This window comes from Tenrec ecaudatus, chromosome X, assembly GCF_050624435.1.
Source record: "Tenrec ecaudatus isolate mTenEca1 chromosome X, mTenEca1.hap1, whole genome shotgun sequence".
NCBI lineage: Eukaryota > Metazoa > Chordata > Mammalia > Afrosoricida > Tenrecidae > Tenrec > Tenrec ecaudatus.
In genome coordinates, this window is record NC_134548.1 from 119,259,904 (window position 1) to 119,287,707 (window position 27,804).

The 27,804-nt window shown below is 41.6% G+C and overlaps 1 protein-coding gene across 1 annotated transcript in view; it reads left to right on the plus strand.

Annotated features, from left to right (window-relative positions):
- The first annotated feature begins 510 nt into the window (after window positions 1–510).
- Window positions 511–27,804, plus strand: part of AMMECR1 (AMMECR nuclear protein 1) — a 179,009-nt gene continuing 151,715 nt past the window's right edge. Inside the window, exon 1 of the mRNA XM_075538603.1 lies at window positions 511–1,029. Within this exon, the coding sequence (XP_075394718.1) occupies window positions 551–1,029 (479 nt within the window). The 5' untranslated portion in view covers window positions 511–550. The remainder of the gene's footprint in view (window positions 1,030–27,804) is intronic.

A 27,804-nucleotide genomic window follows, 5' to 3' on the forward strand; every position in this document is an offset into this window, starting at 1 on the left:
AGGCCCAGCTTGCTCACCCTCTGCACAGTTGCGAAGCTCTCGCCTTGGAGGCTACCCTGCTCCGGTTCCACGGGACTGGGCTCAAGTGTCACTACCACCTTGTCCAGCAGCAGTCATCAAGACGTGCTTTGGGACTTGGGCGCTGACTTCGGACTGTCTTCACCCGCCTCCCTCCCGCACCCCTGGGTCTCCCCATGGCCTTCTGCCTCCTGGGGCGTGCCCACCTCCTCCCTCCTCTCCTCTGGGCCACTTTGTCCCGCACCTTTCTTCCTCCCCTCCTTTGCGCACGGCCTCATGGCCCTCTTCCCTCCCGGGCCAGAGGGCAGGTAGGGCTCCGGGCTGGGGACGCGGGCGAGTGGCGGGCCGGGCAGGCCAGTGGAGTCCGCGCCGCGCGCGCGCGCCCGACGAGCCGCGTGGCCCCGAGAGGCGTCCGGAAAGCGGCGCGCGTGCCCGGCGCGCCCCCGGCGGCCAGGCCGCAGCGTGCTCGCCCCCGCCGCCAGCTCGCCTCACTTATGGGTCGGAAGCGTTGCGTGGGGGAGACCGTTCCAAGATGGCGGCGGGTTGCTGCGGGGTGAAGAAGCAGAAACTGTCCAGTTCGCCCCCCTCCGGCTCGGGTGGCGGTGGTGGCGCCTCCTCCTCCTCCCACTGCAGCGGCGAGAGCCAGTGCCGGGCGGCCGAGCTGGGACTCGGAGGCGCCGGTCCGCGGCTCAACGGGCTGGGAGGGCTGACCGGAGGAGGTAGCGGCAGCGGCAGCGGCTGTACTCTCTCTCCCCCCCAGGGCTGCGGCGGCGGCGGCGGGGGGATCTCCCTGTCGCCACCCCCGAGCTGCGGAGTGGGGACCCTACTTTCTACCCCGGCCGCCGCCACCTCTTCCTCGCCCTCCTCGTCGTCCGCCGCCTCGTCCTCCTCGCCGGGTTCCCGGAAGATGGTGGTGTCCGCGGAGATGTGCTGCTTCTGCTTCGACGTGCTCTACTGTCACCTGTACGGATACCAGCAGCCTCGGACCCCCCGCTTCACCAACGAGCCCTAGTGAGTACCGTGCCCTCCGCCGCCCTCCCCAAGCGCCCGCGATGGGGCTGAGAGTTGAGGCAAAGTGCGAGTCTCCTCCCTGCCTGCGGGCAGCTGCCCCAGCCGCTGCCTGGTCCCCGCTCCCTCCCGGGAGGCGCTCGCCCGAAGGGCACCCCGCGCTTTCTGAGCTCTCCGGGACGCATCCCGCACCCGGATGGCCCGCCGGCTCCCGCCGGGGGTTGCTTTCTCGTTGCCAGAACTTCCAGGACTTTTTCACCCGCGCCTTCTCCACTTTGCCAGCGCCCCCACCCGCCCTGCTCTGGGCGATCTGGGTGACTCTAGGTGTTGACCTCTCCCCACGTTGGTTTCCCTGACACCAATGACACCCCCCCTCCCCCGAACCCCGCTCCGGCTTCCCCCAGTGAAAGCCCCGCCAGGGTTGCTGCCCCGCTCCTCGCTCCCTCCTCGTACCTCGCACTCCGAGAGCCTACTATCCCATGGCAGGGGGAAAATAGCAACTCTCCAACTTCTGTTCTGCTAGTGATGGGACTTAGCTGCGGAGCTTGCCAGAGGTTGCCCATCATGGCCAATGGAGTGGGGAGAGTGGGTTTTTTGGTTTTGTTTCTTTTAAAACATGTTTACCCTCGCTACTTATTTTTATCCGAGCCTTCCCATTAAAATGTGTTTCTAGGGAAACACACCGCTGGCTCCCTCAAGTTTGAAGGGTGGGACCTTTTTTTTCCCCCCTCTCTCTTTTTTCTCTCTCATCTCCTGGACTGGGGAATAGCTCACTCAAAGTCAGGGCCCTCCTCAGCGTAGAGGCACGGTGTCAGTGTGTACATTAAGCGAGCACTTGCTTTTGTGTCCACCTCACTTTGAAGAAATCTATGAGATGCTGCGGATTTGAGAACGATTTCAGCCCTCCCCAGTGGTCACTGTGTAGGAATTTTGATGGGTTCCTTTGGTTTTGTACTTTTAACCCCCCTTTTAACCCCCCACCTTCAAGTTTATGTGGTTGGAATGGCTTAAAATAGCAGGATTATAGCTGAAAGCAAGGTTAATTCTAAGCCCTGTCCATTTGGATGTGTAGGAAGTGGGGCATATGGTTTTTTATGTGTGTGTGTTCTTTTTTTTTAAAAAATGTGTAAACTTGAGTGTAAACTGACTTTTTGAGTTTAATGCTAGACCGACTGTAAAGCTCAAGGAAGGGCCCGATGAGAAAGAGGGTGATGGCTTTTATTATGAGGACTGAGCGGCCACAAGGAAAATTAGAGGAAAAAATGGCAGGAAACTTCCAACTGAAATACACCAGTCCCTTTCTTAGCTGAGACAAGTGACCCTGGTTCCCTCACATCATAAATATCTGAATCGCTGTTCTCTCTTAAATTGCCCCTTTTCATTTTCCTATCTTAGGGGATATGACGACTAACTGTATAAGTGAAAACACTTTTGTCTAGTCTGAAAATATTGCATTAATATGTAACGTGGAAATTGCAATAAAGTGTCCTGGAAATTGTCAGTGTGTATTGTTTTTTTTTCTTCCTTGGCTTGGATATACTTTAAAATGTATTTGATTTTGTATGACTCCTCTGTGCATTTTATTTTGGATGTGGGTTATCTTCGGGCCTTGGTTCAGGAGATGTCTGTGAAAGGGCATACAGGTTGTGTCAAGCCAATGAAATCGCCATGTACATTCCACAGTGCTTATATATTCTCGGAACTGAGCTCTCACGTCCACACCTTTACTTAGCCAGTTTGTCTGGTGGCTCTGCAGAAAAAGAAGAAGAAGAAGGAGAAGAAGAAGAAGGGGGAAAAAAATCTTGGAAAGACTGCCATGTAAAAATGTATGCAATATCTATGAACTCAAGTCACTTATGTTTGCCTTTCCTGCCTCCTCTGAGATGCCTATCCTGCATTAAAGCCCAGTTCTGGGTTAGCTCTGCAAAGTCCTGGGACTGCAAAAACTCGTTCCCATTTTCTTCTTGAGCTGTTACATGAGTTTGGCAAAGGCTGCTTCAGTATTCACGCTCCATTGCTCCAAAGCATATGAGGACACACTTCCAGGAGGTGCTATTTTCACACATTTTAAAGTGAGTCTGGGTTAACTGAGTGAATAACCCAAGAAGTTTTCAAAGGAAAGGCGAGCTTGACCAGTTCCCACGGAAAAATGGTAGTGCAAGTCTCCTCAAACCGTGGGCAATTTTGAACATGGATTTAGGTATTGTTTCTCTTCTATTGAGCACCCTAGCCACCGGAGTCCTTTCCATTGTGACTTATTAGGGGCGTCAAAAAGATAAAAGCAGACACACTTGTGACCATTCTCCCTCCATAGGTTAAAATAGTAGTAGTAGAAGAAGAATTGTCACCATTAAGCTGGCCTTCAATGTGCTGTGTGTTCTTTGGAGTAGACAATGAACAGGACCAACGGGGGTGGGGGGGGTGCCGGGGATGAAATTGCACTTCAATGGAAAGAGAGGTTTCAGGAGAAAGCGGCTTTGTTTTATTTTCACGTCATTTTTGAGGTGTGCAGTGGAGATCTCAGGAAACTGATTCAAAAGCAGTGCTTAATTATGGGAATGAAATAACAACTCCTTCGACAGCGTCTTAGTCCTCCACCATATTTCTTTCTTTCTGCTGTAGATATTTAATCATACCGTGTACTTACTAGAGGGGCCCTATGCAGTTGCTCATGAGACATAAATAGTCCCCCAAGAGCATGTCATGAGCAACACTCTCTCAAGCCCTGCCTATCTCCAGAAGATAGCTTTCAGCCATTCTCACCTGGCGAGAATTACAGTGAGAATGGGCCCTGCAAAACACACCATTTTCATCTTGTTTCTAAGTCCCACCTGCTAGAATATCTGCAACTGGTGAAATGTTTAGAAGTTGAAAACCTATCTGGAACCCTTCCGCTCAGAAAGGCAGTAAGTAGTATCAGGGGTTCTATTTCTTTCAGGTTTTCTGAGGGCAGGTCAATAGAGAAGAAAGCTGTATGGATACAAGCATGTTCACCACTGCTGCGGTCTTTTGGCGTGCTTACCCTACTGCAGAGAGGTAGCCACAGCTAGCACCGTGGGGGAAGGTGGAAAGGTATCGAAGGGAACCCAGATCATCTTTGTGCTAAAAGTTAGGGATGCACTGCGAAGGCTTTGGCCTCATTTCTACATGTGCCTTTGCCCACAGATAGGAGGTTCAAGACGTGCTAAAGACACGACTGAAGGCCTTTTGCTATTCAAATCCAGAGTTCTGGTATTTATATATCAGGGAGCCAAAACAGGTACCTTATAGGAAACTGTTTGCTCCCATAAAGGCGACCCCTGTGCTAGGTGTTGACCCAGTTCGATTCCACAACCTTGAATACAACTTTAATGCACATTAGGATCATAGGCACGTTATTAAAAATACCGGTGCCTGGGTACTCCCTCATCCCATTGCTACCCCCACCCCCACCCCGCCCTAGATTTGGATTTAAGTAGTCTTAGGTGGGACCTGGGCATCAGGATTATGAAAAGCTCCCAAGGTGAGGAGGTTGTGAAACACAGTTTATATTCTACTGGGCCTTTCTCCTGAGATTCTGATTAATTTGGTTTTTAGTAGTCTCATGGGGAATTTTGGTAAACAACCAGTTTGGGAAAAGCTAGCAGTGTAAACTACAGAAAAACATCACCTGGGAACTTGTCAGGAATGGAAATTTCTGAGACCCCCCCTCCCCCCCCCCACCTGCCTTAGAGCTGCTGAATTAGAACTTGAATTTTTCACAAGCTCCCTCAGGTGATTCTTAGGCACATTAAAGTTTGAGGAGCTGGTTCTCAAATGTTAGTGCTTCATAATCTCCTGGAGTGCTTGTTAAAACACAAATTACTGGGCCCAGTTCCCAGCATTTCTGATTCAGTCAGTCTGGGGTGAGGCTGTGAATTTACATTTCTGACAAGTTCCCTGGTGACACTGTGGCTCCAATTCTTCGGACCACCCATTCTGAAGCACAGGGCTAGAGGGCTGCCGACAGGACATGAATAAGTTCTTTAAGCACTGTATGGAAATGGCAGTTTCCCCTGTCAGTTTCCAGAACACAGACTTGCTGCTTGGATGTTACAGTCACTTACCATGTTCTCTCTAATGTAGCACCAGGGAGACTGAATGCTGTCTGCGTTTGTTGGGATAATTTCAGTGCAAGCATGGGGACTGAAGTGACTTTTGGCAACCTGGCTGTATTGTGGCTTTAGAATCTTTTCCAGAAATTGTTCAAGGTGAGGGACATATTTTAGGTAACAAAAAGAGAACAAAGATGATATATTAAAGTCAGTTATATTGATTTGAATAATCAAAGCCCCCCTCTGTTACCATAAAGAAATCTTTTCAATGATTAGTTCACTAAGCAACATGTTGTGAACAAGATTTTTAAGGCTTTTGACTTACACTTAGGCTTGCTGGGTCGCATTTTCAGAGTTCGCCTCATTAACAAATCCATATAAAAGCATCCTGCTAAGGCACAGGGATTGTCCAGTCTTCTGTCTTTGATATTGTCTTGGATGCCGCATTACTGAGAAGTGCATAGAAGGTACTTTAATACTAACCATCACTAAAAGCCCACTGACACTGAGTGGATTTTGACTCAAAGCCACCCCACCCCGTACTGTAGAATTGAACTTCTCCTTAGGGTTCTGAGACTATAAATCTTTATTGCAGCAGATAGCCTCATCTTTCTCCGAGGGAGCAACTGGGGGGTTTGAACTGCCGACCTGACCTGGTGGTTAACAGCCCAACCCATAACCCACAGTGCCGCTTCTTTCAAACAGCAATAAGTGTGAGCATTTTCCACTAAGGTGAATAACAAGTAGTTTTTTAAAATCCACTCCTGGACTTGCAGAGATTTTGAACGACCTGGCGTTTGAAGGGTTAACTCTTTATTGTCTATTGTCCTCCCACAGCAGTCAAAGTACTATTTGTCCAGGGGTTTGGAAGGCCGGGAAATTTTGCTCAGGCAGGGAGATGGACATTTTGTTTCACCAGAACAGTAACACCCCTATTATCTGTTAGTAAAAAAGATTATTTGATAATGCAGCTCAGGTCAAAGTGATATTAACTCAGCATTTGAAACACAAGCTATTATGTTTCAATTATGCCTCTTTTGATGAAGACAGACTAGAATAGCTGGAAGGTGTATTTGTCTGTTGCAGATGGTGCTCTGAGGTCATTACAGATTTCCGTATTCACCCTCAAATAATGGTCCTGATTTCCATTCTGCGGTCATAATGTACAGTTAACAAAGAAAGCAATGTGGAAAATGTTGAGCCTTAGAATGGCTTATTTTTCTTCCATGTGGATTTCCACTGAAAAGCAATCTGGTGTCCTTAGTGATGGGGGATAAAAAGTGCAGGTACATCTTCACTTGTCATTGATGGTGTAAACAACTGCCCACGATGGAAATGGAAGGGTGTAGAAAAATAAATTACAAAATTATTTTTATACTCATGCATAAAGGTGTATGTAGGGCAAGGCATATTTAGTTAAAAGAGAAACTCCCCGCTTCTCCCCCCCCCCCCACTCCCATATGGCTAGAGGGAGTGGCAATTTAGTCCCGTACTTTTTTCCCTTTTGGATGAATTGTGTTTGTGCTGCATTCAGGTCCCATGGTGGGTGGCAGCCAGGAAGGAATCTCTGCTGGGATCTCTCAGTCCAATGGGAAGAAAGACCCCCTACTGAAAGAGTAAGGGGGTTGGAGGAGTGCTCGCTAACCCCTGCATGAGTTGGTTTTCAAAGTATATGTTTCTCTCTAGCCTACTAACATTCACATTGTTGTCTTTTACAAAGGATACTCTGTGAAACTGTGTCGGCTTTAGCAACACTACAACCTTCCTGCTGCACATTACGTTTTGGAAGTCAGTTGCACTTCCCATATATAGATCCTTTTCCTTTTTGAGAATGTCTGTGTGTGAAACACTGAAACTGGTACCAGGAAATTAGTCAAAGTTCCCGAGTTTTCCTGATTTCAATAGGCATTATTCTATCTTCTTATGTCACACATGCCGGCCTGTTTTAAAGCAGCACAATGGGTCATGGCTTTTACATTTAAATTTTCTTAAATAGTTGCTTTGAGGGAACTTGTATAATAATGTCTCTCTTTGATATTGTTCTGAATCAATTAAGCTAAGTAAGTGGGGACCAGCAGTCAACGCCAGGGACTGCCAAGAAGGGAGCTTCACTGTCTAAGCTGCCTTTCCACATTCAGTAATTGGGCAGTTGCTCACAGGACACTGCGGATGGTGTGGGAAGGCAGGTTGTGTAGGTGGGAAGAATAGATTCCCAACCATAAACGTATTTGGAGTTGAGTTTCCATCTTTGCAGTGATGCTGAGAGCTAAATGGAGCCATGTGCTTATGAAATATAAAGAGGCCACGCAGAAACTATATGGCGTAATCATATCATCTGTTGGGTGGAGCACATTTTATGTTGGGTCCAATTTTAAGTGGCATCTTTTGTGTTGAGTGTGGGTGTATTTTGTCGAGCTCCTAATGCATCATACTCTCAAGTTTGTGCGACCTTAAAAATGCTAGTGTTGAACAGCTGAATGGAAATTATATGCCACAGGGGCGGGGGGGGGGGGGAACTGGGGGGAGGGAAGCAACTGTTGACTTTTTGCATGCACATTGTGCTCAGTTCCCTGGATGGGAACCAGAGAAATAAAAGGCATGGTCTCACCCTCACAGAACTTAGAGCCCCGATCAAGATGTGCCACAAATACAGAAGTGGCTGAAAGTACTCACAAAGCGACAATGCACCTGGTTGTAGATGAATAAGATACAGACAAAATACTATCTACCTAAGCATGAAAAGTCACATGGCATAAGGAGTGGTCAGGAAGGCGGCGTTTGGGAGGGGATCATATCGGAGCCAAGTTTTCAAAAGGACGCCGTGCAGAGATGAGTCTGGCTGACCAATAATAGATCGTGAAATCTTCCTTGATTGTTCTCAAACCGGTTGCTGTCACCACCACACCCCTTGCCACAGCACTTGGGGATTCCCGGCAGCTGTCTTCAGTCAGCTGCTTGCGCTTTCAGCATTCTTCGCACCACCCCCTTACTGGTCTCTAAGATCATAAACCCTCACGGAAATTCAAAGTAGCCTTTTGTGTTGGGGACCTGCTGGGAAAATAAGATAAGAGATACTGGATCGGATCATAGTTTCCTTTTAGAGGGAGAACTGCATTTTCAGGAGAGAGTGTAAGATGAACCAGGCGGAGTAGAGTCTCAAGTTGGGAAGACCAGTTAGACTGAAGGTTACCAGGATGGTAGGAAAACTTGCATTGGAACCGTGAGTAAGCCCCTCTAGGGGTGGAGTATCTGATGGACATAGGAGGGATGTTGCAAGATGGAGAATTGGACTAAGTTCATCAGCAGATGCAGGGACTGGCACTCCAGGGTCAGGTTTTGTGTAGGAGGGAAAGATTGCAGCTCACCTGTTCTTGGCTTCCATCATTCCCAATTCTTCTTTTGGCTCCGTGTCTAGCTATTCTTGTGCTCAGGATAAGTTTGTTAAAAAGCTCTCGTTGGAATGGCTATGAAATTTGATCATAATCTTAAGAACCCTCCTCTCCCCCCCTTCACCTAGTCCCAACTGTATCTAATTTGGGAGAAAGGAGAAGACATACTGGCTTAAAGAATTGGGAACAAGTACCAAGAGAGGCGGAAGTGCTCTAGGGTGAGAACCTGAAATTAGGTGATGGCATGTGAGTGAAAAGGCATCACACAAAAGGAGAACCTACCAGATTGTCTTTGTCTGGGGGAAGTGAATGGGAGAGAGGTTTTGAACATGATTTGGAATTTATAAGCCTAGGGAACCAGGAGGGGGAAATGGAAAGAAATGGATAGTTGGGCAAATGGCATGCGCTCTTACTATGTGTAGTTTCGAGAGTTTGGCACTTATCAAATGCCCGTTCTTTTTGACTTAGTAGAACCACAGAGAGAGTTTGAAACAGAGGCTCTGGGACATATTTTGGTTGGTCTTTGGGAATATCACTGCAGCCTCCCCTCCACCGCAGTTGTGACTTTGAACTGCCCAGATGAAGGAGATCAGTGACGGTGTTCAGCTTTGTGTTGCTAGTGAAGATAACGGGCAGAATGGCGGGCTTTCCTAGTTCATACATTCTTGTGGTCTTCAGACCTGTCAATTTGTAAAGCAGTTAGTGATTCTTCCGTGTCATAGCACAACCTTCATTCGATTAGAGCCTTATAGATGCCCGGCTCAGAAACTTAGTGTCAGAACTTAAAGCACATTTCTAAAGAACTAGAAGTACCTGGCATTAGGTTCTAGGGTCTGTGTCCACTTGGTTAAAAAACATCAACAACAAAGTCAAACTCATTGCCATCAAGTCAGTTACAACTCATTGTGATCCTGTAGAACAGAGCAGAACTGTCCCTGTGGTTTCCCAAGACTAACACTCTATGGGAATAGAAATTCTCCTCTTTAAAAAAAAAAAATCCTCCTCTTTCTCCCAAGGACCAGGTGGTGATTTCGAACTGCTGACCTTGCACTTAGGCACCCAGTCCGTAATGTAACTTCTATATGTCACCTGGGTAAGTGGTTTGGATCAGGCTGGGTCTGCTTTGCAACTTTGCTGAACAGTGAAGAGCATCCGCTATCAATTGGCAGGGTCACCATGTTGCCTTCTGGTTTTTGCATTCTTCAGTGGATGGACGGATGTGAAAAATTCTACTCAAGTACCGGGCTTTTAATAGGTCTGTGATGGTCTTGATGATTGCTGCCTTTCCCTGTCTGTCGCGTTCTATAGATAATCCTCCTTGTGACTCAAAGCCACATACAGTGCTGGGAGAGCAAAGTTGACTATTACGTAATATCTCTCCCGAAGAAGCTGACAAAAAATCTAGTAATGGAAAGAAGTTAGGCTGACTTTAACCGCCTATACAGTTTGCCCCAACATTCCATATGCTACCAAGGTGATCTGTAAACATATTACACATAATTCTAGTAGCATAAATTCTATTGGGATCCACTCCCCATTCTAGACATTGCTTACCATGTTAGTGGATCTTTGAGTCATCTTCATCAAATGGGAATCTATGACAATTGATTTTGGCCGTATCAGCTTAAGGTACCGATAAGATAGTACTGTGTCTGTTCAAGTAGCCAGCCCCTCCAAGAAATGTTATTTCAAGTCATGTTAGATAACTTTAATTTCTAAGAGAGACCTACCAACCACAGAGTTGGGTCTAGGTCATTTGTGATGCAAATAACTTATATAATTATAAAGCATGGACTTAAGTACTTAACTCACTGCCATAAGACAAGTGCCCCTTTTATGTGGGTTTCAAGTGGGGTGGGTGGGGTGGGTGGGTGCTTTTATATGCTAAGTGGAAGAGGATTCTGGTGACTTATTCCCTAAAGAAAATCCCATAAAATCTTCTTACCTTTCCCCATAATATTATACTCTTCTCAACAATAAAACCAATCAAACACAAAAATTTCAAAACTTGCCACAGCTTCTTTTGCATTAGAACAAAAGCAAGCAAACACAAAACGTGCCACTAGTTTGGCCAGGTACGTGAATAGGTGGAATAGTTCTTCGATGCTGGTAATTGTGTGTGATTAGTGGTTAGAATTTTATGTTCAATTCATAGATCCATGTTCCCCACACTTGTACTTGTTAGTGCAAAAACAAAACAACAACAACAAAACATAATCAATGAGAATGATACCCCTTCTGTTTCTCTGTCACTAATGAGGTGGCATGTGGTTTGGGATGTGTTGTACTTGGCAAATTCCTTTAAGTATTGCCCTGCCCGGCAAGTTGTTTGACAGAAATCTTCTTTCCATGTCAATTTGGACAATGAATATAGAAGACCACAGGAAGTCAGTGCATTTGAATTATAGTGTTGGCAAAGAAGAATGCAAAGGCTGCGGACTGCCAGAAGACCAAATCAACTGGTCTTGGAAGAAACACAGCCAGGGTGCTCCTTAGATGCAAAGCTGGTGATACTTTGTCTCGTGTACCTTGGGCATGTTGTCAGGAGAGACCTGTTCCTGGAGAAAGACGTCATGCCTGGTAAAGTAGAGGACAGGAAACAATAAGACCCCTAGAGGCAGAGTGACACGGTGGCTGCGGCAGTGGGCTGAACCATAATAATGACAGTGAGGATGGAGCGGATCCACGCAGTGTTTTTTCTGTTGTACACAGAGTCCCAATGAGCTGGAACCAATTCAGTGGCCCCTCCCTGCCAACAACAACAATAGCACGCTTCCACACCGTCACATTGGAGGTAATGGCTATGTGGACAAAGCTGTTCAGAATCAGAAGCAGGAATAAAGGGCTCATGAGAATTGGGGAGGGAGAAAACTGAGATGATAACCCATTGAGATGAAGCCTGGATTCACTCAGCAAATGGAGACTGAGTGTAGAGTCTGCGGTAAGGCGGCCTCAAGAGACATGTTTTACATCATACAAGCCTAGGTGCCCCATCTTTAGAGCCACTTGGGCATGGCATTCATGCTAAAATGATACATCTCAGGAACAAATACAGGAAACAAAGAAATGAAAAAAAACAACAAATAATCATGTAAAAGGACCTATGTGAAAAGGCTCTCTAAATATGTGTAAAAGCCCACAGTGATGCCCATCTGTATCGTGTCATCAGAATGAGACCTTGAGTTAAGTTTTGGTGCTTTGGGACAGAGGGCATAAATGTCGTCGGTCATTATCTCTGGTCATTATCCTTTCTTAACTTTTCAAGTGTCCTTATGAATAGTCAGGCATTCAGATGTATCTTTTGAGGTCTGCATTTAGGTATTGAAGTCCCGAGGTGGCGAGGTCCCGAGGCACTCTGCTGCTAACTAAAAGGTTGGATGAGGTACCTGAGATTTACTTTCAAACATAGCAGCCTCTGAGAACCATGTGGAGCACAAAATGGACTCAAAGGCAACTGGTTTATGTAGTAATTATTAGATGTAGTGATGGAATTAGTATAGCCTCCCTTTAGATGTATGAAGTTCGTTCTCGACAGGTTGCTCACAGTTGGTCTCCATAACAAAGTGTATAGATCCCCAAAGTCAAACCTAATTCACTGCTGGCCATAACTCTTTAGGGGAGTCGAAAGCCTCTTCCTCCCATGGATCGCCTGGTGGTTTGGAGCTGCTGAGTGCATAAGCCACAGCAGCACCAGGGTTCAGATTATGGAACAGATAGTATTAAAGGATAAAACCCAAACAAAACAAACTTACTACCATCAAGTCAGTTCCAATTCGTTGTGACCTAGATAGGGTTTCTAAGACTGTAAATCATTACTGGAGCAGAAAGCCTCATCTTTCTCCCACGGAGTGGCTGAATGACTTGGACCACCAATCTTGTGGTAAACAGCCCGACACTTAGCCCTTAGCACCGCCAGACACCTTAATAAAAGATAGATGTTGACATAATTTGGCTACAGAATGCACTCATAGCAAGGCATGCCATTGAAAATACTTAATTCTTTCTTGTATGCCTTGTCTTCACCTTATTTTATTAGAACATACTATGGTCAGCCTAGTTTACAAATTAGGTTTTCACAAATAACTGGAGTGTCTACCATTTGGCATTAATTCATAGCAGGAACAAATACAGGGGAAGAAAAACAAATTAGAAACAATCATACAAAAGGGCCCTATGTGTAGGCATTTTGCTGTTATCAGGCATTATGTGGATATTTCGCTGTTAGCCTATCTTTCAAAGGTATATATAATAATGTGGTTCTCCATATGGTATCTAATTTTGTATAGGAGTTTGGGGAATCCTTTAAAAAGGAATCTTATAAACATACCGTATATACTGGAATATAAGCCGGCCCGAGTATAAGCCGAGGTACCTAATTATTACCTGGGAAACCAGAAAAACCTGATTGACTCGAGTATAAGCCTAGGCTGGAAAATGCAGAAGCTATTGGTGAGTTTCAATAATCAAAACAAATGAAATTAGAATTACTAAAAATTGAGACATCAGTGGGGTAATGTACTTAAATGTTTATTTAAAAAAAATAAAATAAAATAATATTTATTTTAAATTTAAAAAAACCAATAAAAGGACAATAAGTCATTTAACACTAGTAAACCAGCACAGTAAGTGGAAAATAGATTCAACAAAAATAATAAGGTATCAACAATGATAACTTAAGAGTACTATTCCCTGAGTTCAATCAGCAACCAAGCTAAAATGTAAAGATAAAATCCTTCAAAGCTGGATTCATCATCATCATCTTTATCCCAATGCAGAGCTTCAGCTGGTGTGAGGTCATCATAGACGCTGTCCTCACTGGGGTACCACTGACCCGTGTATAAGCCGAACCCCAGTTTTTCAGCACATTTTTTTGTGCTGAAAAACTCGGCTTCTACACGAGTATATGCGGTATGTCAGAAATGCACAGAGCCTAATTTCGTCTTCGATGTGTTTATTTCTCCAGACTTACAATTATTAATAAACTAGTGTAAAAGCAGAAGTGTCGGAAATAACTGTTCTTAAGGTATTTCAAATTAGGAGCATTTCCGTTATTGTGGGACCTGGAATTTATTATTTGCTTTATTAGGATGTTTCATACCAAACCTCTGAATTTTGACGTGTTATTTTATTGGCTAACTTTCCGCTTTAAGTTATTCGTTTGACCCTCCATTCTTTAGGGCTGGGTAATGTGTCTGCTAAGGAAACATCTTTGACAGTTTGCCACTTGGCCCCTTTCGCCCACCTTTAAAGGTGGAAGTATAGAGATATTAAAGGAGAACATTAGGGCTGACAATCAAACCCACTATTTCTAAGAAAATGGGTTTTCTTAAGAGATGACAAATTGGAAGACACCCTTGCCTAATGGGATATTATAAGTAAAGCATTTTAAGTCCACTTGTGTATAAATAAACTGCTTTAGTTATACACTGCCTGAAATCGCTTCTTAGAGTGTACACGCTTGTTTCTAATGAAAAGCTCCCATCTGAATGTGAGAGTGGGAGCAAAGATGTCACATGGAAGAAACACCACGGTGCGCCTGACTCAAGTCATAGTATCTTTGATTGCCGCGTATGCCCGCAAAAGCTGGATAGTGAACCAGGAGCACTGTGGACGAATGGGTGCATTTGAATTAAGGTGCTGGTGAAGAATACTGAAAGTGCCGTGGACTGCCAGAACAATAAACAAATCGGCCGTGAACGGAGTATAATCAGAATGCTCCTTAGTAGTGAGCATGGTAAGATTTCACTTCATGTACTTTGAGCACGCCATCAGAAGGGACAAGTCCTTAAAGGAAGACATCGTGCTTGGTGGAGTGAGTGTCAGTGAAAAAGAAGAAGAGACCCTTATTTGATACAGCGGTGGCAAGCACGGGCTCCAGCATAGTCACAATTGAGCGGACAGTACAGGACTGAGTAGGGTTTCGTTCTGCTGTCTGCAGGGTTGCTACGAGCCACAACCAAACGTGGGAATACACCAAATCCCATTGCCACCAAGTCCATTCTGACTCACAGTGACCCTCTAAAGACGGAGTAGAACTGTTCTTTGTGGAAGTCAACTACTACATCTTTCTCTCACCATGCAGCCGATTGGCTCAAAATACCCGCCTTTCAGTTCGTAGCTGTTTAACCACTGTGCCACTGTTGTTGTTGTTCCTGTGGTTCGGGGCTGTCTAGTCAGTTCTGACTCATCATCAGGACAAAATGAAACAATAGGCAGTGCTATGTTTTTTTCCTAAAAATTGTTGCATTTTTGCCACTAAAATAAGCCCAACCTAATTGCGATCGAGTCAATTCTGACTCATAGCAACCCTATAGGACAGAATATTGATTGACCCAGGCCCGAAAAATCTCACCTTTCTCCCCCAGAGCAGCTGGTAGGTTTGAACCGCCAACCTTGGAACTAGTAGCAGGTAGCTGATAGCAGCCTAATGTGTAATCCTTTATGACACCAGGCCTACTCTTTGTGTCACAAGGGCTTCTTAATTGAAGTAGCAACATCCATGAAATAATAGATTTGGTCAAGTCATGGGTCTTGTTTATTTGCCTAGTCTATAAAACTAAGATGAGATTCCTTTTCCTTAGCAAGAGTGCAGGTATTTGTTAATATCACCACTGAATTGCAATGTACCAGTTTGGATTTGGAAGCAGTTTCTAACTTTGTCCATTCAGCGATGACTTTCAGATCTAAAGAATAAAGTAGACTTTTGATGTGATTTCCTCTTTGTTTGCAGACATTTAAAAATGAATAGTAGTTCAATTCTCTTATTTATAGTACATAAAGCCATTTAATAAATTATTATATATTGATACTTCTATCTTTTCTTTTATTAACTTGGATTTTCCAGGCCTAGCTGTTAAGGTCTTTCTCAGTATTTCTGTTAAGATTTTCCATTATAATTTAAAGACTATGTGTTTTATATCAATATCTAGCACTTACTCTAAGCTAATACTGTTCATGTCAGCGTTAATTCTGTTATCTCAGTTCAACAATGATAAAGGAGCTGTTAGGGTTGCTAGACGCCTTTTTGGATGTGTGTTAAAGGTCTGTAAAGTTGGCACAAGCCATGCATTCTGCTTTTAAGAAGCTTGCAGCCCTGTTGAGACGATATTCATGAAACACATTATGGAGCCATAGTGGATTTAATGACTGAATGAGTAAATGAAGACAATTCAGTCTGGAGAAGTTTGGACAAAGACTACTGTGGGTAAAGATGGGACAATGTAGGATTTAGGCTGGGTAGGAATTTTGTAGATGGAAAAAGCAGTCTAGATAGAAACAGCGTAGAGACTTAGGGGTAATAATGAGCAGTACATATTGGGCAATGAACAACAAGCAGAGATAGGTTGAAGTGGGGAGAATGCAGCAAGGCAGGGGACCCTCAGAAGACGGTTACTATAATTCAGGCATTAGAAAATAAAGGTCTGCCAGTTGATGATTTTAAACTATTAATGGCCTGTGAATTGTTTCTTTCTCGGTCAGGTTTCCCTTTTGTCCTGTTGATTATGCCTCAGCAGCTCCTTTAATGTCATGAATGTCATGAAGCCCATACAAGAGACAGGGAAATAGCACAAGCAGAAGTCTGCTGTATAGACAAAGTGCTTTCACTCACCAATAGACATTCAGCAAAAGTCAGATTCACATTGGTTACATCACCCTTTGCCTGAGAGCCTTCTATGTCCTATGTTCTATTTTATAAACAGCAGTGTCTCAAACATGACATTAGAAAATTTGGTTATTTACTCTAATCGTGTAATATTAAAAAATAAAACACTGTAATTATTAGAGAATTAAATGTCTTTCGACCATGTTTGTCTTTCTAAATTAATGAAATTTTACTTGGATGCTGAATACTTAAGCTGCACGAGGTGGATATTGGAGAACTGTAACATTTACAGGAGGATTGTGTAGTCATGCTGAATGATGGAATTCATTACATTCATTTAAACATAGGTTAATCTAGTGGGTTAATGAAATGTCCTTGTGGTTGTTAACATGTCCTGTTCAACATTGCTACAACTCAAAGACATGCAAACTGTATAAGCAACCTTTTAAAAGAGTTCATTTTTTAGGAAAAAACCTTTCTAAAATAGTTTCTTAAGTTACAATAAAAGACATCTTTTACTATATAGCGAACAGCAGTTGCTCTATTAAAAAAGTGAGGTCTAAATATAACACTTATTTAATTGATAATTTGCCTTTAGCTAAATTCAGACAATACATTCAGAACCCGTCCTTCTTTTTTGGTGAGCACTCACAAATTTTATTTCGGAACTCACTCCTTTCAGCCTCCAGAATGTGTCTGACTGTAAAGGTGTTGTTCCCCAGATGTGTGTATGGGATCAATCTCTGACAGGTTCTAATCACATGTATGTAAGCTTTGTCTCAGGAAATAAGAACTCAAGCACCATGCTTACTGCCAGCATTCCCTATACAGTCTGTTTAGCTTTTAAGTAAATCAGCTGTCCCTCATGTCATTGCCTTGAATTATGAATGGTTTGTTCTTTGAATTATATATTACTACAGTGAGATGAGGACATACCAGCTGTTAGAGGAAAACATTTTAAAATCACAGTTGCTGAGGAAAAGATGAGTGCTGACCTATGTCATTGATCAGAGACCCCTGCCACGTGATAGGTTAGAAGGCCAAATGTCATTGAGTGGCTTTCGGGACAGATCACACTTAATAAGCTTACGATCTTTGTTAACAAAGGTGGATTCCCTCATTCTGGTTTGTTTTTAAGTGACGTCAAGTCAGTTCTGACTCACAGCAACCCTGTGAAACAACAGAAAGAAACATTGCTCGATTCTAGGAATTTTCACAAATGTTAATATATTTGAGCCCATTGTTGCAGCCTCTGCATCAGTCCATCTCATGGGAGATCTTCCTCCTTTTCCTTGACTCGCTACCAAACATGATGTCCTTCTCCAGGACCTGGTTCCTCCTGATAACATGCCTGAAGTAACATGCCTTTGGCAGGGGGGGCACTGCCGTCGAGTCCATTCTGACTCACAGTGACTAAGACAGGGCAGAACTGCCCCTGAGCATTCCTGAGACTGTCACTCTTTCTGCGAATAGAAAGGCTTGTCGGGACTGGCTAGTGGTATTGCCCTGCTGCCCTTGCAGTTCGCAGCCCGACGTGCAACCGTTGTGCCAGCAGGGTGCCTCTATTCGGAGATGAGCGAGTTTTGCATAGACAGGCTTGGACCATGTAGATACCACCTTCATTTTTCATAGGCTCCAAAGGACAGGCATCTTAAATGGGCAACGGCCTCCCTGGTGTAGAGCATAATCACAGGGGGGACGTTGGCAGTGGTTTCCATTTGGGTCATGGACAAGAGAACCAACTAAGTCCATTTTCAAGTGAAGAAGTAGGAGTGGGTTCAAAAGGTGCTGGTTCCTGTCTCCAGTGGGCTACCCTTATCAACCTACGCGTGTGTTTATTTCAGTTCTCGCTAGAGGAATCCAGGTCACAGTGCTTTACAAAAGAGGAGCATTTTAGTCTTGAAACTTTCTTTCACTGTCATGAAAAGTTATAATTATTCAATGTTCCATCATAACCCGTCCTTAACCCTTTATTCTCTTGCAGAATTTTCAGCAGCTCAGTGTGGACTTCGCTGCCCTTATGATCTCAGAACTATTCATAGATTTCTTTGAATAATTTGACTCCCATTTGCTCTCATCAGAAAATTGGAAGTGTTAATGTCGGAAGACCCGTCTCTTGCCCCATTCTTCAGCGTAATTTCTCTGTGGAACGTTTGAGAATGTCAGTCTCGGTTATCTAAAGGCGTGGTCAACTAAAGCAAAACCCAAACTCACTGAGTAGATTCTGACTCACAGCAACCAGAGAGAACAGAGTAGAACTGCCTCTCTCAGAGTCCATGGCTGTAAATCTTCATCGTTCTTCCTCGGAGCAGCTACTGGGTTCAAACTGCTGAGGAGCACACTCGGCCATCTGGCTAGTAAGTGCAGTGTGTAATATTTACCACCCAAATTCTAGCGATGTTTACCATTTTGTATGATCTAGAAAGTTATTTTCAGGTCCTACTAGTTTTCCTTTTTGAGGTGGCAGTAGTGTGCTGGAGGGGCAGGGTAAAATTATAAATTTGAGTTCTGAGTTCATTTTTCTTCAACAATGGCTTTGAATATTTAAACTATATAAGTATTACCTGGGCTGACTTTGAATTTAGTGCAGTACTAGATCTGAAAGGTTTTTTTGAAGCTTTTCTAGGGAGGAGATTTAAAAGCAGAGGATAAGTGAGATGTTCTATCATACTTCTTCCAGCAACGGTATCTTTTTAAAAATCATTTCATAGGGGGTTCTTACAGCTCTTATCACAATCTATGCATACATCCATTGTGGCATACACATTTGTACATATGTTGCCATCGTCTTTTTCAAAACATTTTCTTTCTACTTGAGTCCTTGGTATCAGCTTATTTCCCCCACTCTTTCCCACCCTCCCTTTCTTTCTGTGTATATAACTGCAACCATATGATCTTTGAACTTTGAGGATTTATTTGCTATTGTTAATTATATGGGGACTAACCTGGCTGTCTGCATGTGGGTAAGAGTACCTGTCCCTATTTCTCAATGAGTTATGGCATAAACTTTATTCGTTTGCTTGTTGTTTATTCTACAGTTCCATTCCTATGGAAGATTTGAATTATTGGAACATAAATTGTTACAACTTATTTATTCTCTTTCGGTTGTTTTTTCAAAAAAATCATTTTATTGGGGCCTTGAACAATGCTTATCACAATCTACACATCCATCCATTGTGTCAAGCACATTTGTTGCTATCATCATTCTCAAAACATCTGCTTTCCAATTGAGTCCCTTGCAGCTGCTCCTCAATGTCCTCTCCCTTCCTGCTCATGAATACTTGATAATTTACCAGTCGTTATTTTTTTGTCCTATCTTACGCTGTCCAACGTCTCCCTTCACCCACTTTTCTATTGATCGACCTCCAGAGAGGAGCTCATATGTAGATCCTTATAATCGGTTCCCCCTTTCTACTAAGTTATATGTCCCTATATAGTTAAATAAATTAATCTTTCTTTTCTAATATGTGTACACTGAGGCATTCTTATGCTAGTGCCCAGGAGTGGACTTTAGGGGTTCTGTGTACTCGAGGCTTTCTGCTCCAATAAAGATGGAAACCCTATATCGGGATGCTATGCATTGGAATCAACTCTATGACAGTGGGTTTGGTTTGGTTTTGGTAGACTTTTGAGTGTATGTACATTAAAAATAGAAGTTACATATCTTTCATCAGGCTTTCACAGAAACTTTTGATAGTGCTGGCTTCTTAAAGCTATTCAAGGATTATTGACTAACATTGGGTGGGAAAGTCAAAGTGGGGTACCATTGAAGACCCTTTAAAATCTCTTTGGGCATTACACATGCAAAAAAAATCTCTTTGGGCACTAGATGAAGAACTCCTTATTATAGACATATCAGGAAAGAAAAGCATGTGTTTAAACATAATGGAACCTGTAGCTATGTTGCAGTTTGCTAGAGCATAGATTTCCAATTGAATATGCCCTACTACCTCCTTTTCAGGAAAAAAAATTACTTAGTATCTTCACCTCACCCCCAGCAGGTAAAGACTTTAGTACTGTTGCCTGTAATCCAGGATAAAGTGTAGGTATCTGCTTTTGCAGCCACTCTCCTGAATTGTCCCAGTGCCCTCCAGGAGGTGGTATCACTTGTTTTGGGAAACCCTGGGATGGAGGATCATTGAAGCTACAGGTTAACAAAGTGCCCCTTCTTGGTGCTATCTTCCAGGCTTAAAACTTGATACACAAATTTGATATTGAAACAAATACATATACGTTGGGCCATCTTATGACAATTCTCCTCAATGCCTACTTATTCATGCTTTTGCTTTCCTTCGCATACAGAGTACTTTGGATGAGAATCTTGAAAAGTCTAATGAACTATTTATTGGCCCAGTGATTATGAACCAGTATGAACCCTCTCTTAGAAAATGAGCATATCAAAGATAAAGAGCTATCTGTTATAAAGCTGGTTTCCGTAATAGACTTACTAACCCACCATTATGTCATTGTCACACTTGGACTAGCTAACATTTGGCAAACAAAAGTATAACTTCATTTTATGGAAATATTTGATGTGTCTGTGTTTCCATTAATATAATTTAGATGAAAGAAAGCAGATTTGCTAAAGCCTAACCCAAAGGATTATAAATTATCCTTGAAATCAGAGATAATATTTTGGCATATAATTTGTGCTCATGATATACTTTATAGTAGACTTGTTTATATCACAGACCTAAGTCACAGACAACTTCAGAACATTAATCTTTAATGTACACAAAATTAATATGTATTTGTTGTCCAAAAAACCCACCGCTGCCATCAAGTAGATTCTGACTCATAGTGACGCTTTAAGAACCAATATTGCTTTGAAACTTTAAAGCAATTTATTTATGTAAATCACCCATAGTATAAATCTGCTTGAGGGCAAACTATTTCAAAAGCAAAATTTTTGTCACTTCCTGTGATATTTCATAGTTTGAAATGCAAAAAAATTTTCTGAACCTGGTACAGTGATAGCATAAACTTACTAACATAGTAACTTGCTCATATACAATAGCCTTAAAGTATACAAAGTTAAAATTCTTCATATCAATCTTCTCGGCATAAATGAAAATATAAACAAGGACCTAATGGTTACTCCCAAATTCCTGAAATTCTAGACTTTACATCTATGAATTCTGAAAAACCAACAGCAATGAAAAATTATTATGTCTATAGTATTATTACATGTTATTCTTTTAAGTAGTATGGAAGAATTAGATTCATGAAATATGAAATGGAATAAACAACAGGATATTAAATATCAATGATACTATTATTTTTATTGATATGATTTTCTTTATATTAAATATTTTCTCCATTTAAATGGGTCTCACAGGAAAGATATTGATGATTTTATCATCACTTTTACATTATTGCAATACGAAATCAGTGACTTTTTTTCAGTATTATTCTTCATGTGACATTATTCTGTGCCTTGTAGCAGAGAACGCAGTCTTATGCACAGTTTCAAGTGCTGTTTCAAGAAGGGAAATATTTCCTCTACCTAAAACCCCACCCCACCCTCTGACAGATCTGAGCATGTTGTTTTTATGTCAAACCTGCAACTAATTCATTCAGGCCTCTAGAACTCTCTAGAACTCTCAAAACAGGTTTGGTTTCTCCTCAGCTAGTTTTAGGATGATGCTACGCTGATTGTCAATTCTTTTTTTGTGTGTGTGATTTGTACTTTGGTTTGGCAACATTATTTTGAGTAATCAATTGTATGTGATAAACTAGTAAAAGTTCTATGGAAATGAGTTTTTACAATGTTTGTGATCCCTTATAAAAGTCCAGACTTGCAGATTATCATCACCATCTTCTCCCATTTCATCAGAGAAACACATTGAGATCTTTCCTTTGTAAATTTCTTCTATTATGTAGTTAAGATTCTATGTGTTGGACTAGTGGTGCTGCCAGTCCCATATCCTCTTAGGCGTTCTTACAATAGGTGAATCTTTAAAAGGAGGAAATAATGTTTAATACTTGAAATACAGCCAAATAACAGCACATGCTTTTTATTACATCTGTTATTTAACTGCCCCCCACACTCACACACAACATATTTAGTTTTGTATCATTATCAAAGGTAGAATGGAATATAAAGCGAGGCTCATCAAGTTTTTCCTTTTTGAATTTTGTAGATGTTAACATTTATTTTAACCTAGCAGTTTATATGTAGATTTTGTGAGGGATCTCATGTATTTTTGCTGGGCAATTTAAAGAGCCTAAGGTTATATAATACAGTCTGAAAAAAATCAGAAACCTCTTAGAGAAAGAAATCGAAAATATTTTTCCCTAAAAGAAGTGATGCAAAAGTAGAAAGACTGCATCCTGTCAAAGGTGAAAAAACTTTGTAAACATGGAAAAACAAGGTAATCTCATCAAGTTCCACCTCACCCCAGTTTCACCATTTTATTTTGTTTGACTAATCACCATTTGTCATTGCATCAACTCTGAGCCCTGGGGGACCCCAAGTGTGTCAGAATAGTATTGTGCGGATTTTTCAGAAGGAGATCACCAGACCTTCCTTCTGAGGGGCCTCGGGTGGACTCTAGCCTCCAACTTCTCAGCTGCCAACTGTGTGAACCATTCATAACACTGAGGGCCTGCACAGTTTGGGTTTTGTTAGTTTTTTAGAAGATGCCGGTTTCAGAATGTTTTTCAATTTAGGATGAAGAGGAAACTTTTGGAATGATGGCATTAGGACCTTTAAAAGTTTGTACCTTTTTAAAAGCCACAAGACTACCAAGAATCGTCATAGCCAGCATGTTCAGAGCTTGAAGAATTAATGAAAGGATGCTCTCCCATAAAATGGCTAGATTTCTGTAAGAAGAGTGAGACAGAATTCATTTATTTTTCTCATTTGTAAATTGCCCTAAAGCCAACATCTAATGGAGAAAGCACCTACCCATAAACCAAACCCATAGCCATTGAGTCAATTCTGACTCATAGCTTCCCTATATAGCTCCTCAATTTTCATTATGTTCAGAGAATTGTCACTTTTTGACCTGTCTGGCACCCTCCTAGAAAAGCCACAGTCACAAAACTTGTCTTTATTTGATGTATAATTTGCTCAGTGAAAAAATGTATTTTTTTGTTAACCGTGGAAAGCAATCAAAAACAATTGTTTAACATCACTACTCCCTAAGGTAGAAATATCAGTTGGCACAAAGAGGTTAGCCAAAAAACTTAAAAGGAAGATCCAGGGATTTAGAATGCTATACACATGTACAGTGATGTGTCCATGCCAAAGATAGACTGTAACCAAAAACCAACTAAACATACTATCATTGAGTCTATGCCAACTCCTAGCAACCCTTTAGGACAGGGTATAACTTCCCCTGTGAGTTTGCGAAATTGTAACTCATTACGGGAGTAGAAAGCACCCATTTGCCTCCCAAGAAGTGGCTGGTGGTTTCGAACTTTGCAGTTAGCAGCCCAATGGTCAAAGAGCCCTAATCTCTCACCTGTGGTTGATCTTTGAAAAAGCAGGTCGTGAAGGCTAAGGCAGAATTCTAAACTGATGGATCATTGAAATGTGTCCCAGTACATATACACACATGCTGGATCATTGAAATTTATCCCAGTACACACACATGCACGCGCGCGCGCACACACACACACACACACACACACACACACACACACCCTTGCTGAAGTGTGAAAGACATATTGGCTCAAGAAATTTTAGGAAACTTCTGTTGAATAATTACCACTAAGTTGAGTGAGCAGAGACATCAGTAGCTACGTATGATAAGGAAAATGTTACAGACTCAGTTCTGAAATATCACAAAACACCAAGCAAACAGTAACAGCAGAGCATATGCCGAAGGGAATTTGATTCTCAAACATGCTATATGGGAAATACCCAATTTTGAAGGAAAAAAATTGCACACGAAGAAACAGTATGGCAGGGGATTAAAAGACAAAACAAAACTGTAAATAGAACCTTTCCTTCTGGAAGCTACAAAACTATAGAAGCCTTTAGTGAATCAGAAGATCAGAATGTGGACCTATTGATTCTCAATAGATCATCCATCTAGTCTGTACCCTTCTGAAGGTCGTGCTTCTATCTCTCCAACCGTTCCTCAGAGAATTCTATGCTCTTTGCTCCACACCACAACAAAATGGCAGTTTGGGCATCCTCTAGGAACTCAGAGGTGAGAAAAACAGGGCTTCCTCTTCCCAGAGAGAGTTGCAGTGTTGGAATCGCACAGGGGCAGTTCTGCTTGTACTGTAGGGTTGCTATGCGTCAGCATCAACTCGGTGGTAGTGAGTATGGGGTATTAAATTGTGTTCTTTAAAATGTTCTTTGATGACTGGCAACGGAAAGTCTGAAGGGACAACATAAAAGCTGTAGCGTGGGTGAGATAAAGTTCCCAACAAAATTCTCATGGGATAGCCCTTGCTGCCTTTGATGAATGAGCAGGTGCATGGTCTTGATAGGAAAAAGGTCCTGGAGACTACTTGTCCTAGCCATTTTTTCACCAATGCACTTTGTAATTTTTTAAGGGGGTGTAATTTTTTATTTAATAAAACACACCCATTTACAATATACAATTTGATGAGTTTTGACAGATGTATACACTCATGTACCTCTGACAGTCAAGGTCTAGAGTATTCCCATAATGCAGTTTGTAATTTCTTAAAGCTTTTTAATAACACGCCCCTATGGTCATCTTTTGCCTTTTGAGAAAATTTATTAAGATGATCCTCTTGGAGTCCTGAAACACAGTTTCCATTATGCCTTGAATTTAACTGGATCAGCAGATCCCCTTAGAAACCACTGTTTTGATCGGACCTTTTTGTTGAAGTCACCCTTACAAGACTAAGACAAGTGTATCACTGAACTTGTCTGCAGCCATTCAATAATTGCAGAGACACGTGTAAAACATTTTCTTAGGAATAATCTCATGCATGTATGAACTGGAAACTTAGTAGCCATACTTTCTGATTTAACCTCATACTAAAACAGACCTTACTTCAGCTATTTTAAATGTATTTTTAAAAAGTAAAGGATGCCATGTCTAAAGAATTAAAGGACCATATGAGAATAGTGTCTTGTCAAATAGATAGTATCAACCAGTACATAGAAATTATTTTACAACAAATGAATATAAAAATTTTAATTGAAAATTGTAACTAAAATGAACAAAAAAACACAAGCAGGGTTCATCAGCAAATTTGAGCTGGAATAATAAAGACTCAGTGAAATGAGACTGAGTTAACCTGGAGGTAACCTGCAGATAGATTAATTGGAATTCCTCATAAGAGGAATAAAAATGAAGAAAAAAATAGTAGACCCTTAGAGACCTGTGGAACATCATCAAGCATGCCAGCGTATGGAAGAGAAGAGAGGAGATAGTAAGAATACTTGATGGAATAATAATTTGAAACTTTATAAATTTAATTAACGCAATGTGTACATTCAAGAAACTCAAACACAAAATACGATAATTTCAAAGAGATCCTCACATAGACATATTGTGTAAAGAACCTTGAAAGCAGCCGTCACACACAAAGGATCTTCAGTAAGATCAAGAGCTATCCTGTCATCAGAAACAATGTAGGCCAAGAGGGCAGTGAGATGAACTATTCTAAGTGCTTGAAAGAAATAGAAAACTACACTGTCAACCAAATTGTCTAGCAGTTCTGTCCTTCAAAAAAATGTATGCAAAATTAGAACATTCCAAAAAAGCAAGAGAACACATCATGAGCAGACATTTGCGAAAAGAAACACTAAAGGTTGTTTTAAGCGACACTGTGCAGTAACTTGAATGTACACAAAGAAATAGGGAGCACCAGTAAAGCTACCTACCTAATAGAGTTATTCATAGTATAAAGAGTTAGCAACTCTTTCTCGATTTTTAAAAACAAAGGCATAAAGCGATACTTATAAAATGGTGGATGGGTTTAAAATCTATAAATACAAAATTTAAATGAAAATACGAACAACAGTAGAGAACCGAGCTATAGAGGAGCAAAAATTCTACATACTATTGAAATTATGTTAGTATTAATTTAAACTATATCATTGTAAGAGGTTAATTATTATTTCCAAGGCATCCATTGAAAAATACCTCAAATTAGAGTCATGGGTTGATAGTTAGCTTTAGAACTTTAGCACTCTAATATGTAGGTTAGATTCTTAAGAGTGGAGGTATAAATTGATTTTTCCCCCAGAGTTGCTTCATTTTACAATTCCATATGCTATAAACAGGCACAAGCATATTGCCTAAGTAGAATATATTGGCTCTTTCTGTACAGTGCTTAATTAAAGACTAAAAACATAATTTCAAAATAATCCTCAGAATATCTTTATGAAATAAGAGTTTGTTCTTACCAATAAACCATGCATCTCACAATACAAGAGTCGATTCTTATTCCAATTTTTTAAGACATCCAAACTAGACCAAAGAGAATTTAAGCCTCTCCTGTTTCTTCTCAGTATGATTTCTAACTTGGGAGGGGGGTTATAATATTAAAACATTGACATTTTAAAATATTAAAGTTAATATGTTTTAGAATTTTGTAACATTATGCCTTGGGGAACTTAAAACAATTTAAAAAATCATTCTGAGTTTCCCCACCTTTCTTTTAGAACTAATTTCAAGAGATCTGCAACCCGATGTGAGATATGTCTCACACAATATTTCTTTCTATTGCCTAAGGAGTTATTTTAGCTTAAATGCAGTCCCTTAAGGGAATGTTCTTTTTTTCTGAAGTTTGACAATGATAAAACTATGTGGAAAAAAATTTTAAATCCCTTTTATTGTGAATTAGATGAAAACTTACAGAGTAGATCGTGGTTTTACATGATCAATAATTCATACGCATTCTGATTCAATTAATTCATTGCAATGTCCTCAGTGTACCACTATTTATTCCACATTTCCCTTGCGTTTCTTGTTACCTTTCCAACCCCTTTTTACCCTCTTAGCTTTGTCTTCAAAGCCCTTTTGATCTTAACCAACCAAACCAAAATCAAAGTCACTGTCATTGTCTTAGTGACCCTAAAGGACAGGGTAGAACGGCCTCTGAGTTTCCCAAACTGTAACTCTATACAAGAATAGAAAGTCCTGCCTTTCTCCTGAAGAACAGCTGGTGGTTTTGAATTGCTGACCTTGAGGTTAGCAGGCCAACATATAAACCCCACACACACACACACCCCCACCGCCCAGGGCTCCTTTTGATCTTAAATGGCTGCTTATTCTAACAAGGAGGTGAGTTCAGTTCCAGACTGAAAGGCTAAGGTCCATGGGCTGATGAAGGCCAGTCTTGGGGGTCCCATCTATCCCTATCAGACTAGTCATCCTGGTCTCTTTTAGGGTTTTGACTTCTACTCCTTGAAGAAGTTACTGTATATACTCGTGTATAAGCTGAGTTTTCCAGCACATTTTTTATGCAGTTTTTGTGGTAAAATTAAGTGCCTCGACTGATATTTGGGTCAGCTTATATTTGAGTATATAGGTAATCCAAATAAACACTTTAAAAAGTGAATTTACAATGTTCCAGGCTCTGTGGGAGTTTCTTAGATAAGGTGGAGTCCCTGCCACCATTAAGCCTTATACTTCCAATATACTTATGGTATTGATGATTTGTTCCTATTGGGTATCAAAATCAGCTCTAGTTTGGACTTGCTTTCAATTCTATTTATTTGAAGAAGAACTAAGGTGACAGGACAAATGGATAAAAAGCTTTGAACTGTCTT